The sequence below is a fragment of the Mesoplodon mirus genome, assembly GCF_964341445.2.
Source record: "Mesoplodon mirus genome assembly, chromosome: 19".
Lineage (NCBI taxonomy): Eukaryota > Metazoa > Chordata > Mammalia > Artiodactyla > Ziphiidae > Mesoplodon > Mesoplodon mirus.
In genome coordinates, this window is record NC_138995.1 from 27,850,318 (window position 1) to 27,865,297 (window position 14,980).

Here is a 14,980-nt window from a genome sequence, read left to right on the forward strand (position 1 = left end):
CCAACGCCGCCACCGGAAGTCGGTCGGCGCGGCCTTGCCGCTTCGGCGGAGAAGCGCTCAGAACGCCACCTGCTGCTCGGAGGCCCAACGTTTTTTCCACCCCCGCCCCCTTCTCTAAAGGGCACCAGGTTCAACCATTTGGAGGGCGATTTGGCAAAACATGCACACGCGCTTGACTCAACAATAACACTTCTAGGAATTCATACTGCAGAAGTACTTGCAGTTGTAAGCAAAGATACATCTACAAGGACGTTCACTGCAGCAGTCTGTAGCAGAAGATAAAACTACTTGCCCATTGACAGTCAGAGACCTGATTAAATATACAAACATAGGAATACAGTAACGTTTTTTAAAAGAATGAAGTCTATACATTTATGGAAGAATAAAAGTACAGTCTGTCCTCCGTATCCAAGGGTTTTGAATCCGTGTATTCAACCAACTGATGATCAAAAAAAAAAAATTTCCATAAAGTTCCAAAAAAGCAAATTTGCTGTAGGCCCAGCAACTATTTATATAGCATTTACATTGTATTTACAACTATTTACATAGCATTAAACATTGTATTAGGTATTCTAAGTAATCTAGAAATAAATTATATGGGAGGACATGTGTAGGTCATATGCAAACACTACACCATTTCACATAAGGGTCTTGAGCATTCACAGGTTTTGGTGGGGAGCAGGTGTCCTGGAACCAATCCCCATGGATACCGAGGGATGAACGTACACTTTAGCAAAGTATGCTTGAACAATAGGTTTATACCCTTTCCCTTCCACCCCCCAAGTCTGGATCATGCACTTCTGAAACTGCAAGAAGATACAATGCTCTTTAATGTATTGATATCATCTACAGTTCTGTGTAGCTGCAGTGAGTAGGTATGAGTTCTTCGTCCCTGCATCTCCATTGCCTGGCAGTGTGCGTCTCATAGGTTGAACACTCAATAAAGAATTACCAAAGCCCCCTAAACAGCCTAGAGAGAGGTTAGAGTGGGCTTCAAAAAGGTGGCAGAAGCTTTTTTTTTTTTTTGGCCGAGCCGTGTGGCTTGTGGGATCTTAGTTCCCCAACCAGGGATCGAACCCATGCTCCCTGCAGTGGAAGCGCAGAGTCCTAACCACTGGACCGCCAGGGAATTCCCAGGTGGCAGCAGCTTATACAGAGAAGCCCTAAAATAGAACTTGGCGGGGACAACACGTAGGGGGCAGAAGAAGAGTCATCAGAGGAGATGAGGAGGAGTTTGCCTTAGCAAGGAGTGACACCTCCTCCTGAGACGGGGGGAAGGGCACTGAGGGGGCCCTTGCTACACAGCCTGTGTCATCTCAGTAAATTAAGAAGCAAAGTAGTCTTCTGAGTGCAAGACAGATCCTATAAAGGAGAGAACGGAGTGGAATTTGGAATAGCTACTGCAGGGAACTTGACAGGATGTCGAGGTAAAAGAATTAGAGAGGTGCAGAAAGGGCCCAGAGGAAGGTACACAAAGAGACTGGAAATTCCTACTAGCTTGTTACTCCCCCCATCATTCAGTCTACTTGGGTAGGAGACAGCAAAGCAGAAGACACATGCTGTGGGATGCTGTACGTACCAAAATGTTGAAGCTCTAACCCCTAATGTGAGGATATTTGGAAATGGGGGTCTTTGTGAGGTCATGAGGGTAGGACTCGCATGATGAGATTAGTGACCTTATAAGAACAGGGAGAGACATCAGAGCTTGTTCTCTCTCTGCCATGTGAGAATATAGGGAGAAGGCGGTCATCTGCAAAGTCAGGAAGAAAGTTCTAAGAACCAAGTTGGCTGGCACCTTGATCTTGGACTTCCAGCTTCTAGAAGTGTGCCATATTTCATCACAGCAGCCTGAGCAGACTAATAAAACAGAGTTAACCAGACTGAAAAAGGAAGCCCAGACAGTGTAGAGGCTGAGAGAATTAGTAAAGCTAAAGACTGTGTCACTGAAATAGTTAGTGACAGGAATCAAAGGAGCTAATGGTGAGGGGGAAAAGGCCCCTGCCACCCACATTTTACTGATGGGAAGCCTGGGCCCACAGATGCAGAGCTGTCCTAACTGCCCAGTAGTATCAGGCAGCACCAGGACCAGAACTCAGGTCTCCTGGCTGCTAGTTTCAAGCCTTTTCCACAACACTTGTCTCACTCTGGCATCTTGGATACCTGCCATGGTCTATATGGAAACTACCTACACAACAGGAAATTGCTTCAAACATATTTATTATAATTTTTACAGACTCTAAGTTCATTAATAGTCCTGCAACGCGTGTTGGTGTAACTCGACACAGGGCCTGGAATCACACCTCTGGCCAGGCTGGGCAGCACCGTCCAGCACGCACCTGTCTCAGGTGAGGCAGCTTGCGAGGGCGTTTCCAGTGCAGCATCTCAGGACACCAGAGAAGGAAAGGGCAGCATGGTTCCCTCTGCGTGCACAAGCCTGTGCTGTGCTGTGGATGAGCTGCCACCTGGGGTGGCTTCAGACCCCGACTCTGGCCTGGGAGCCCCAGAGAGCATTTCTAGGCAGGTTAAGACATGATCAAGGTGCCTGAGGGACCAGGACAGGGGCGTGCTGGGTTTCTGTGGCTTGAATGCTTGATTGAGCGCTGCATTTTTAATCACACAGCTGCAATGCAGAAAGGCATCAGGAGGCCTGGCCCGGTGTTAGGAACTGAAAGTGGCCCAACCCTGGGCTACAACTGTATCTATCCTCCAGTGCCCTGTGGTTTCCAGGTGGTTGTGGTAGTGTGTAGAGTCCTTCGGTGTTCTCTCGTTAACACCCTGTTTCATGGATGGCACCTCATACGTTTCAAAGCCCTTTAAATATATCCTCAGGTTTTCTTCTGGGCACTCTAGCTTACACCCCTTCTTGCTCACCGGCGCTGGTTTAGACCTGTCAAATTCTTGAGCTGACAAAGGGATGGAAACAGAGAGTGATGAGACCTTGCCCCGACCCTAGGACTCCAATGGGAAAGATTGAGATTTCCAAGGCAGCATGTGTGGCTATGATGCAGAGATCTGACATACCAGGGTCCCGGGAGTGAGCACTGTTTCCTGATGCCAGTAAAAAATAGAAGTGGGGTACTTGGGATCTAGAGATTGGGACTGAACCACTGTCAGTCTTATTATTGGCTTTCCAGTTTAAGGCTACAAAACTACTTGGGGGTCCGTGACACACGTGAGAATGGATGGGCAGGGATGAGCTGGGCAGTACTCACTGTCACCGCTGCGCCCATGAGTCCTTGCACCAGTGCCTCTCCGGTGGACTTCACCTAGAAGGAGTCAGAGTCAGGTTCTCTCAGGCCCCCACCACTAGCTCAAAGGTGAGACACGTAGGACAAATCAGTAGGCCTATTAGCCCCAACAGGTAGAGTCAAGAGGGCTCTGTGTACTGGAGGAAGAGCCTATGGACAACACAATCACAAATGGGCCAAGTGTGGCTTTCAGGGAAGGCCCTGGGGACTGTCAGCTGAAGTCAAAGGGGAGCAAGAGAACAGACAAGTGACCAGTGTGGCCCAAGGAAGACAGCGTGCCTAGTGAGGAGGCTTCCCAAATGCCTAGCCGCCAGCTACCTGCTTGGCAGCGTGGCCCACGTTCATTGCATCGTTAATTCGGTTTTCCAGGAATTGCCAAGTGTCCTCAAAGTCTGGGGAGGAGTCCTGCAACATCACCAACTCTGTTGTGTTGTAGATTCCAGCCAACACTGCTCGGCGGGTGTACCAGTTAAACTGCAAAGAAACCCATCAGAGAGGTGGGTCACCACCACTGCTGCAGGTTGGGGGAAGTCTAGGTAGTTCCTACCCAAAGCCACTGGCACTCCTGGGCTTCCTCCTGATTTCTTTTCCTCACAGATACACATGGCCCTCTAGACAAGACTGCTATTCCCAAACTAGGCTAGGTGTCAGAATCACCTGGGAGATTAAACATGCAAGCTACTGGCCCAACCTCTTAGGGTTTAGAGTCAGGAGGTCTGAAATAAGTGCCAGGATCTGGATGTTTAATAAGCACCCCACGTGATTTTGCTACATCCACTCGGCTTTGGAAATGCCAGTGAAAAGCCTAAGTCTCAGGACATCTAAGTTCCAGGGAGGCTCTGTGGTCAGGCAGTTACGACCAAACCTTCGTGTGTTCATCAGTGAAGTGAGGGCTGAGAGAGCATCATGGACACACTGGAATACCTGGGAAGAGCTGAGACTTCAAGTCCTTCAGCAGCTTCTGACCGTCCTGCCGAACCACTCTTTACAGCACTAGCTCAGCTGCTTTGTGTTTTATCGCTCTGATTTCTCAGCTTTCTAATTTCATTTTCCTATCATCTCTGTTGGTGGTATATTCTCACACGATGGAAGTTTATTAAAGCACTTTGTTAGAACTGTGGTGGGAGCATCTTTTTGCCTCCTATCCTGGATTCCACGAAGTACCATCACACGTTAATTTCTTTTATGAAGGTATATATATATATATTTTTTTAATTTCCTACCAGAAATATGATAGCATTAACAAGTCAGATTCTTTCCTGGTGCCTGTTTAGAGGCTTATTGATCTCTTAGCAAAGCAGGCCAACATGGGCTACAGGGAGAGAGTTTCTTTTTAAAGCAATGAGTGTCTCCATGGCATTCTTTTTTTTTTTAAATCAGTCTCATAAAAGACACACGCTGAGAAAGTCTGCTACAGAATCTAAATCATAGAAGACTGAGGGGGAAATGATTATAAAATGGCAATCCAATCACAAGGCCCTCTGATGCCTTGTCACCAGTCTAGGGGGGAAAGGAATACCAATGGTTCATGGCTACAGTGCTGGTCCCTGAATGAAGATGACCTAGATCCCACTGTGGCTTGTTGAGGGACCCTCCTCATACCCTAGCCTCTCCTTTCCAAGATGGGAATGACACTGTAGTCCCGTGAAGGGATTTGTTATCAAAGAAATTTCACAAACTTCCCGAGGAAATGCTTAATCCAAGCGTTGCCAGTAGCCCGTGGGCCTGCAGAGAGCACTCACGTCAGTGGACTGGTCCCCGGCGTAATGCCACATGTCATCCACCATGCTGGTGAGCAGGCCCAGGCTAGGCGGGATGTTGTGAGGGAGCAGGAGGATGCTGAGCGCCTGTGGAGAGACGGCAGAGGAGTGGAACTGCACACGGGCGGCAGCGGCGGGCTCAGGTGGCGAGTGCCTCACCTCCCCCTGGAGGTACGGAACGGGGCCTGCCCAGCCCTCATCCTGAGACTCACCATCTCCACCCACGCGTGTGAGCTCCTGGCGTCTAACGCTCCCGACTACAGCTCATGGGAGCCGGGGCAGGTCCGACCCTCGGCTGACCCAGTCAGATTCTCAATCCCTAGCATGTGGACTTGGGAATGCAGACAGCCAGCTCTAGACTGGTGGCTTTGAGTACTGAGAGCACCCCATTCTGTAACATGGAGAAAGAAGCAGGGATAGCTGGGGAGTCTGGGGGTGGAATTCGAGGTGGACTGGGTCAAGCTGGAGATCTGAAACCAAGCATGGTGAGCACGGGCAGGGGACGGGACTTGACTCTGGACTGTACTCCCTCACTCCCGGCCCACAACTGAAATTACATGCTCAACCGTCTCCCAGCCGGGCAGAGGACACTAGATGATCCGTGGGCCCTCTCAGTGCTGATGTGCTTTGAGTTTCTTAACTGAGAGAATGGCCCGCACTGTGACACACTTTGAAACAGGAAAAAAGGACCTTTAGAAAAGGGGTGTGGGAAGCCCTTGGAATGAATCCTCCAATTCTCTAAGCATCACACTGACATACCGGAAGGAAGTCCCAGTTCCCTGAGATCTAGAACACGACAGGCCTGTTAATGATGATGGCCAGTAAAATCTTCTGACTTTTCTAATCCCCTTCATGGATTCCTCCTCACTGAAGACCTGGTGGCAGACTCGGGCCACTAAGACCCCGCCCAGGACGTGATCTCGGACCCACGCCACCCACGTTTCCAGGAACTGAGACACAGATGGCTCAGAGGTCCTCTCTGGCTCTCGCAAATCTGAAACCTGGCTCTGCCAACTGCACCGTGAATCCCTGGTTCTGTGGAGATTAATGAGCTCACACGTGCCAGAGCCTCCAAGTGAAGGTGCTGAGGATCATAAGCAGGAACACTTTATGCCCTGGGGCCTGGGTGTGGACTCCGTACCCGAGGCCAATGCTCAATGTACGGGATCAGCATTCTCAGTCTGGTTTCCACAGCGTCCCTCAGGAACTGGTCTGTCTTCCTCTTCCTGGAAGAGGGAAAAGAAAACGGTGTGTCTCTGGATCAAAGGCAAGGGCTCGGTGCTACACTGTTTACTCAGCCCTAGTGGGGAGGGCCCCACCAGCTCTTGATGAGACAGGCAGCTGCGTTTCAGTCCCATCAGAGCAGCAGGGCTGCTCAGTGCTACCCTCTTGGCTCTGCTTGGATGGGCCTCCTGGGGACAGCTGGTGGCGCCTAAGCTCCTTGAACCTCAGCTGCCACCCCGAGCAATGATGCCATGGGACTTACTCTGCCTGGCCCAGCTGTACCAGCTTCTGCTCCTCTTCCAGCACACGGGTGAGCCGGGCGTTGCACTGGGTCACAAAATGCAGTATCAGTTCACTGCCATCATTCCCAAACATGTTGGCAGCCGCACTGGAGAGACCCAGAGACTACAGAGGGGGAGAGGGAAAACAGGAAAGTGGCGGGCAGGTGGAGTGGACATTTGCCGCCTGTTCATCACTAGTGCCTCTTCTTCTAGTAACAGCAGCTTGGTTCTCAGTGGGACACCCCACTCTTCATTCTTGTCCGTGTGATCTGGGAGAAGCTGACCACCAAATCCCTCCACACTCCATCAAGCCCCTGGGTGTGATGCAAAGCAGGGGATCCAGACCTAGATAAGTGCAGTTCACAGCAACTAGTTCAGGAATGTGCACGTGACCAAATCCAGCCCTGCGAGGCCGCCTCCACACTTTTGCTAGTACCGATGGGAAAGAAGTACCCTCTTTCCTCTGGGGCTGCTGAGCCATTTTTAGTCCTGCATGGGAAGCCCCCGCTGAGAATGAAGCTCACAGAGAGGAAAGCAAAGCAGATATGCTGTAGAGACACTTCCCAGCAGCAACAATCTAAGCCAGAGGTACTTCCAGACTTTTCTGTCATTAAATGAGCCAAACACTCCCTTTCTTGCTTGAGCCAGTTGAGTTTGAGTTCTGACACTTGTAACCTAGAGTTGTAACTATTATAAAAAGGGGCTTGGGAAGAGCGCTCCTAACTCTCTTCCTCACCAACTCACTTAACCTAAGCCTCTTGGAAAGTAGGTCTCTCAGTTGTTTAAAAAAAAAAAAAGTCTCACAAACTTTTTTTTTTTTTGCCGCACCGCAGCACGTGGGATCTTAGTTCCCCGACCAGGGATCCAACCCGCGTCCCCTGCATTGGAAACGCGGAGTCTTAACCACTGGACTGCCAGGAGAGTCCCTCACAAACTTTTCCTATTGAGCTGTCAAAGAGTTAACAAAGCCACAGGGATCCTTTACTATTCCTCACATACAGGACTCATTGAGCAGCTACTGGAGGGAGAACCCTGACGGCAGCAGGGACAGACGGCAGAAAAGGAACCAAAAAAACCATTAACTCTAAATTCCCGCCGTTGGGAAAGTGCCTCTCTTTTGGTGCGAGCACACAGCCTTTCTGGAGGGCAGTTTGGCAATATTCACCTCAACATCAGAGCCGCAGGAGCATCAGTACTAAGGGTGACTGCGTGCTCCCTGTGTGCCTGGTGCCCGGCTGAGCGCATTATACACACGACCTTGCTGCAGCCCCACAGCAACGCCAGCAGGTGGGCATTACCATCATCCACATTTTACAGAAACCGCGGCTTAAAGCTCTTAACCACCAGGCTATACTGCCTCTAACATGTATGGAACAGGAACCTCGAAAATATACACACTCCCTGGGCCAGTTGTTGAGCTACTGTGTCTCAGCTCCAAACCTGCCCTTCCATCCTCAGCTTTGGGATGCAGGGGCTGGGGCTCTGCAAGCCACACTTCTGGCTCCATGTTAGGTCCCCGGATAGGGTCTCTAGAGGGAGACTGCAAGGCTGGAGGAGGAGGAAGGGCCTGGCTCCTCGCGGTTTACTTCCTGTCGGCTAGTGGTCTGTGTGAGCAGCGCCCTCCTTCACCACGGCAGCACTTCTGTCCAGTGGCAGCAGCTGAACCCAGTCTGCAGTATTCTCGACAGGTGCAGACCCAGTTTCATCGAGCCACCATCCTCTCCCTGCCCTCCCAACCGCTCCGCCATTTCCCCAACCCGAGGTCAAGTGCCAGCCCCCAGGGACCCTTCCTCCAAGGTCAGCGGCACCAGCACCCGCTGAGGAGCACCTCCTCCTGAGAGGTGGGAGTTTCACCTTCACAGGGACTCTCCTTCAAGCTCCTAGCTGTATTCATTCCAACTCTTCCCTTTGTTTCCTTAGCCCCGGGGATGAGAGCTCCTCCCTGAAGGTGCTACCTCTACGATACCTTAGTGTTCTTTTTATCCTTTCAGTTACCTGGTTACCAATTTCACATCTAGTTAACAATTCTTTGTGTTAAGTTCTCTCTATTGGAGTAACTGGTGGGATTTCTTCTGATTGATGCACTCCCTGAAAGACCAACTCCACTTCTCAGAATTTGTCCTAAAGAAACCAACCAGAAATGTACTTAAATCTGTCGTACAAATAGGTTTATAATATTTAAAAAATTGGAAACAACCCAAATGTTTATCCATTGAGTTCAAGTAAATGCAATAGGTATTATGCAGCCGTATGAATGGAGATATGCAGAGTGAAAAAAGCATACGAAAAAGAGTGAAAAATTTAACCATAGAATATTGAGTAGAATCAGATTTTTCCAAACAATCCTGTTACCTTTCTGTCCTCTCCTGGTTCCACACCGTTCTGTAATGATTCTCTCGAACCTTCCCTGCTACCTCGGAACCTCTGTCTCCTCCCACCGTCTCCTAACTTCAGGATCAGGAGACAACCACACCTACGTCACAGAGAAAACAGAAGCCATCCCCTGGGAACTCCTTAAAGGTTCTTCTAGAAACTAAGCCTGCAGCTGTCTTCTCCAACTTTGCCCCTAATACACCGAAGGCTAGTCTTTCCACCTGTTTTCCGGATTTCATAATCCTTGCCTTCAAGGAACCTCAGGTTTTTCATTTTGCCACTTTCTCTTGTATCTTCTCCGTCACCGGTGTTTCTGTGCCCTCCTGCCAGGACTCAAACATGCTCATCAAACTTCCATCCCACCTCCCCTGCTTAGTATACGAGCTCCCTTCTCCCCCCACAGCCCAACGCCTCTGCACTTCCTTACCTCTACTCACCCCTCAACCCACCCGTTATTTCGGACCTGTACTCCCTTCAAATGGCTGCCGCTGCAGTCACCGATGTCTGGTTGCCTCATCCACATTCTCCTACTTTGCCTCCAGCGCAGGCTCCTCTACCTCAGTCTTCTTTGCCACCCCACCCTGTTCCACCCCACCCTTAAATGTCAGTGGTCCCTGAGGACCTAGACTCCTCTCTCTTTTCACATGACACTCTAGGCACATTCATGCCACCCTAGGCAATCTCACTCACTTCCATGGTTTAATGACCACATACATATGTGGATTATGCCCCACCATATACTCTAGTCCAGGCAGCTCCTCCAGTTTCAGGCCTGTATGCTTGAGGTCCCCCATTGGCCGACCCAAAGACCCCTCATATTCAACAAAGCTCAAGACTGTACCCATGGGCCTTCCTCAAACCTGGCTCTTCAGTGGCCTTAATCTAAGAAAACGGCACCACCACGGACCCACGCATGCAAACCGGCAGGCAGCTCTGGTGGCATTTTGTCACTCCCTCCTATGTCATTCTCTCACCAAATCTACCCACTTGTCTCCACATTCACTGTCACTGCTCTAGGTCAGAAAGCCCTCATCTCTCCTGGATGACGAGCAGCAGCTCCCAGTGACTCCCTGACTCCAGTACTTTTTCATCCAGCAGCCAGTGATGGTTTTGAAATGTTAAATTGAATTCTGTATCTCCAATTATTCTTAGAATAAAAGAAACCCTAACTCTTCAACATGACCTTTGGACCTTGCCGGATGTGGCCTCAACTAACCCTTCCCCAGCCTCACTCAGCTCAGATCTCTTCCTGACTCTCGGCATGGTGGTTTTCTTCGGTTCCTCTAACGTGCAGGCTTCTTTCCACTTTGCGCATGCTGTGTCTCTGTCTGGACTTGTCCATCCCCCACCCCACCAAATCAGGTAAAGCCTTTTCATTCCTCAGCTCTCAGTTCCAAAGCCTTTCCTCACCACGTTCTCACCCCGAGTTAGATTCTGTCCCTCCACTGCATGTCACAAGAGCACCTTTTCCTGATAGACCTGACCCCATTTTATAAATATGTATTTGTATATATGTGATTAATGTCACCAGACTGGAAGCTCAACAAGGGCAGAACTTTGCCCATCCTGACTACTGTGATGCCCCTAGGACCTAGCACACTCTCTGTTCAATAAATATTTAAAGAGTGAATGATTAATAAATGAAAGGGTTTTTTTTTCTAATTTGAAAGATCAAAATGTTGATCTTTGTTATCACAGACAATTTTTAAGTTCTTTTTTTTTTTTTTTTTTTTTTTTGCGGTATGCGGGCCTCTCACTGTTGTGGCCTCTCCTGTTGCGGAGCACAGGCTCCGGACGTGCAGGCTCAGCAGCCATGGCTCACGGGCCCAGCCGCTCCGCGGCATGTGGGATCCACGTCCCCTGCGGCGGCAGGTGGACTCTCAACCACTGCGCCACCAGGGAAGCCCCTGGCAGTTTTGATCATAGGCAATTCTTGCCTAATGAGCTGCCTTTAGAACCTAACTGCCAAGAACCAACTCCACGGTATATTCTTTTGATATTAAAAAATAATTTAAAAACAAAAGCATTTCTACCCTATTGGGGAAAAACAAACAACACAAAACCAGAAAATCTTATAGCAGTGAGGAGCTCTGGGGCTCTGAGCTGGGCTGGAAGAAAGCCCTCTGCTCTGGCTTCTGTGATTCCCTCCTGGCTGATGTTGGTCAGGCTGCCCCGCCCGCACCCAGACACACCTTGGCTCCTTCTGCAATGGCCTCTGCTGTCCACCCGTGGGCGGGCACATACTCCAGGGCCGCCGTCAGGATGCGCTGCTGCAGCTGCTCCTCACTCTCGTAGTCCTCCTCCTCCTCACCGCCCTGGTCTGTGTACCTGAGACCCAAATGCAAGAGAGACATGGGGATGGAGCCCGGCACACCTCACCTCACCGCCTGCTGCCTGGCATGCAACATGTGCCTGGCCAGAAACCACAGGCTCTGTGCCTCCTCTCAGCACATGTTGAGAGGACATTTACTTATGTGTCGGTATCAGTGTTTGAATGCCAACAGAGCAAAAATCATATCATCCTTCGCCTCCCATAGAGTCACTGAGAGGAAGGAACCATGAGCGAGGAGGTCAGGTGACAGGAAGGTGCATGCTGTCACAGCACCCTGGATTTCCCAGTTTATAGCCTTACCACATTGTTTCCTTACCTGGATTTGTTCCAAACTGTAACTCCATTGAGGACAGGGACAACGGTTACATTATTCACAGGGCCTGGCACACAGTAGATCCTCAAACAATATTTGTTGAATTGAAATGAAAACTACTTTCATTGGGAGACCAGAAAAATGACTGGGAACACTCTAATTTCAGAGCTAGAGGAACTTCTCAGCGGCAGGATTAAGTAAAGACGAAACATCTAACGGAGATGTAAATTATTATTTCCTTTCTGGAGGGCAATCTGGCCTCATGTGTGTAACGAAATGTAAAATGTGCATATCCTTTGACTCAGTGCTCCCACTGCTGAGAGAATCATCTACTTTATCACATTATTTTTCATACCAGTGATGGAAATCTAAATATCCATCAGTAAAAGATAGGTCAAATAAATTTTGGTACTGCCATTTGCTGGAATACTATGCAACCATTAAAATAATATAGATTGTGAAATGACATTATAAACGTACTGTTGAGCGAACAAACAGGTTCTGGAACAGCATGTATAGTGTACAGTGTAATTAATCATTTATAATATATACAGGGTTATATATGAAAAACGTTAGAGAAAAGGATATTCACAAAAATGTCAGAGTTATTTCTGGGTTTGCGATTTCTGATAATTTTTTTACTTTTGTGAACTTCTTTGTATTATTTAGAATGTACAGGCACCGTTTTCATAAAACAAACAAACAAACAAACAACAGGTTCCTTTCAAAGATAAGGTTGAAAATGATGAAAGGTGTGAAGGGAACAGAGAGGCTAGAGGAAGGAGAAGCACAGATTCACCCAAGCACGCAAAGTGGTCAGAAATGGGTGGACTGGGGTTCTACTGCCTACCTGGGGGGTGAACGAGAAGACTCCTGATTGGGTTCTTCTGTGCCCTGTGTCTCAGAATGTTGCTGAGAAAAAGAGGGGGGAGGTTGCTGCTTCTGCTGATCTGAAGACCTCAGCTGCGTAGCTGAAGCATGGAAGGCACGTGGCACCAGGGCTGGTCGGCAGCGGGACACTGAAACAAACTGAGCTGGTCAGCCAGAGACACTCACCAGAGAAGACCCTTTGAGACCCAGAGTGGTACGAGGGATGGGGAGGAAGAAAAGCGCAGGAAAACAAGAACCAAGTGTTGGATCCCAGACAAAATTCTCGGGTAAACTGGGAACCTTTCGACATGATGTGGTGGCAAAAGCAGGAACCAGGAAACGGAAGACCTGTCTTCTAGGCATGTTTCCATCATTTGTTAGCTGTCTGTTAATGGGCAAACCATTTCACCCCAATGAGCATGATTTAAAATACGCAAATTAAGAGAAATAATCTCTACTTACTCAACGGGAGTGTTGTGAGGCCCAAACAAAAACATGAAAGTGACTTGAAAACATTATATATTTATATATCATGGCAAGAGCACTGGACTATAAATTAGAAGGGCTGAGTATTGACTCCCTAGTGGTTATGTGGTGTCTCTATCTGTTTTCTCATCTGCAATATTGCAACACCCATTTACTTTAGGAAAGGGCTTTTGAAAAGTACAGTATTGTATTTCCTAAGCAAAGGCTCATACTACTTTTTTCTTTCCCAGCATTTTACTACAAAAAAAAATTCAAACATACAAGCAAGTGGAAAGAATTGTGGCATGAACACCTGTATATCCATCACACTCTTCATACATCAAGCCATCTTATTTATTTTTTTGGCCACACCACACGGCTTGTGGGACCTTAGTTCCCCAACCATGGATTGAACCTTGGCCTCGGCAGTGAAAGCACCGAGTCCTAACCACTGGACAGGCAGGGAATTCCCCAATCCATCTTATTTTTTGATGCATTTGTTGCAGACTTCAGAATTCTTTATCTTTAAACATTTCAACATGCACATCATTAACTAGAGTTCAATATTTATTGAATATTTACTGTTATTTTATTGAGGTGATATTTACATTCAATGAAATGCACAAATCTTAAATGGGCCAATTCTGAGTTTTGACCAATGTATACACCTGCCTAACTTGAACCCCTATCTAGAGATTAACATCACCCCAGAAAGTTCCCTCTTATTCCTTCCCAGTTATTCCTCACCCACACTATTCTGAACTTTTCATTCTAGTCTTGCCTGTCCTACAATTTCATCTAAATAGAATCATACTGTGTATCCTGTGTATGTATAAGACTTCTTCTGCTTAGAATACTTTTTAGATTGATTCATATTTCTGTGAAAATCAGGAAGTTGTTACTTTTTACTGCTGAGTAGCATTCCACTAAGAAACACTATTCTATTGAACACCTGGGCTGTTGGCTATTATAAAGGTGCTACGAATATACTTGTTCAAACCTTTTTGTGGACATTTTGCTTTCATTTCTGTTGAGTAAATACCTCGAGGTCGATTTTCTGGGTCATAGGCATTACTTTTACTAAACATATTTAGTTTGGAGCTTTGTATAAAAACAACACTCATTTTTAAAAAAAATCTATGGACCAACTCAGGAAAAAATGATTTTTAAAAGAAACAGCACCTATGTGTGAAAATATCAATTATTTTAGCATATGTACAGAAAAAACCGGACCAAATATTCATAAAACTTCGAAAAGGACCTGGGAGGTCCCAAAGCAATATTGCAGAACCACTGCAGTCCAAGAGAAGATTTTAGGTGAAATACAGGAGAATATTATTTCATTAGTTATATATTTATGTTAATATGTTAATTCATACGTTCTATTTGTGGAAGGTGACATTGGTTTTCCATTTATGGTAGTGATATAAAGTTTCCTCTTTTAAGTAAACGTCTACATTTTTACGAAATCAGACGTATAAACAAAAATACTGACTATATGGTGGCAAAGGTGGTACGAGGATACTGAAGAATTACTGAAGAGGTGGGGAAATGACCGACTTGGGAAAAAGTAGACTAGGCGCGTAGACTAGGCGCTCTCTGTGTCTGTGTTTCCCGGGATCAGGGCCCAGGGACTTGGCAATGGAGTTGAGACTGGGTACAAGTGTGCCGGTCTGCAACCGACCGAGCTGTGTGACCTTGGGCACCCACAGCCCTCTCTCAGGCTGCGTCACCTCCATGAAATGGGAGTGACAGGCCCTTCCCTGATGCTCTTGCTCCTCACAGGTCGAGAATGGAGTCAGAAGCCAGCCAGACGGCCACTTCAAGCCCGAGGAGCCGGCGCGAGCCGGTATGCCCTTCACCTCACCTTGCTCTCGAGCCGCCACGAGGCTTCTTCCGCCCCTCACCCAGCCCAGATCAGCTTCGCGCCCCCTCCCCTTCCCTCCCCGTTCCCGGGATCGGCCGCCCTCTCACCGGGGAGGCACCGCAGCTGCAGGAGCCTCCACCCCGCCCGGCCGAGCGCGCCAGACACCCTCGCTGCCATCTTGGAAGCGGGCACGCTGCCTACGGCGACGCGCTGTGTAGCACCGAGTCAGCTGCATGGCCACTTCCGC

The 14,980-nt window shown here is 48.3% G+C and overlaps 1 protein-coding gene across 2 annotated transcripts; it reads right to left on the reverse strand.

The window, feature by feature from the left end:
• Positions 1-2,208: 2,208 nt before the first annotated feature.
• Positions 2,209-14,973, reverse strand: COQ9 (coenzyme Q9). 2 transcript variants are annotated; one of them, XM_082606386.1, is made up of 9 exons: positions 14,841-14,973; positions 12,382-12,550; positions 11,079-11,214; positions 6,495-6,559; positions 6,150-6,234; positions 4,991-5,095; positions 3,567-3,722; positions 3,213-3,266; positions 2,209-2,903 (listed from the first exon to the last, which is right to left on the reverse strand). In XM_082606386.1, exons 1-9 carry the CDS (start codon positions 14,908-14,910, stop codon positions 2,868-2,870), a joined length of 876 nt encoding a protein of 291 aa, XP_082462512.1. In that variant the 5' UTR covers positions 14,911-14,973; the 3' UTR covers positions 2,209-2,867. The 2 variants fall into 2 exon arrangements, with proteins under 2 accessions (XP_082462512.1, XP_082462511.1); XM_082606385.1 differs by having other exon boundaries at positions 6,495-6,637.
• Positions 14,974-14,980: the final 7 nt, after the last annotated feature.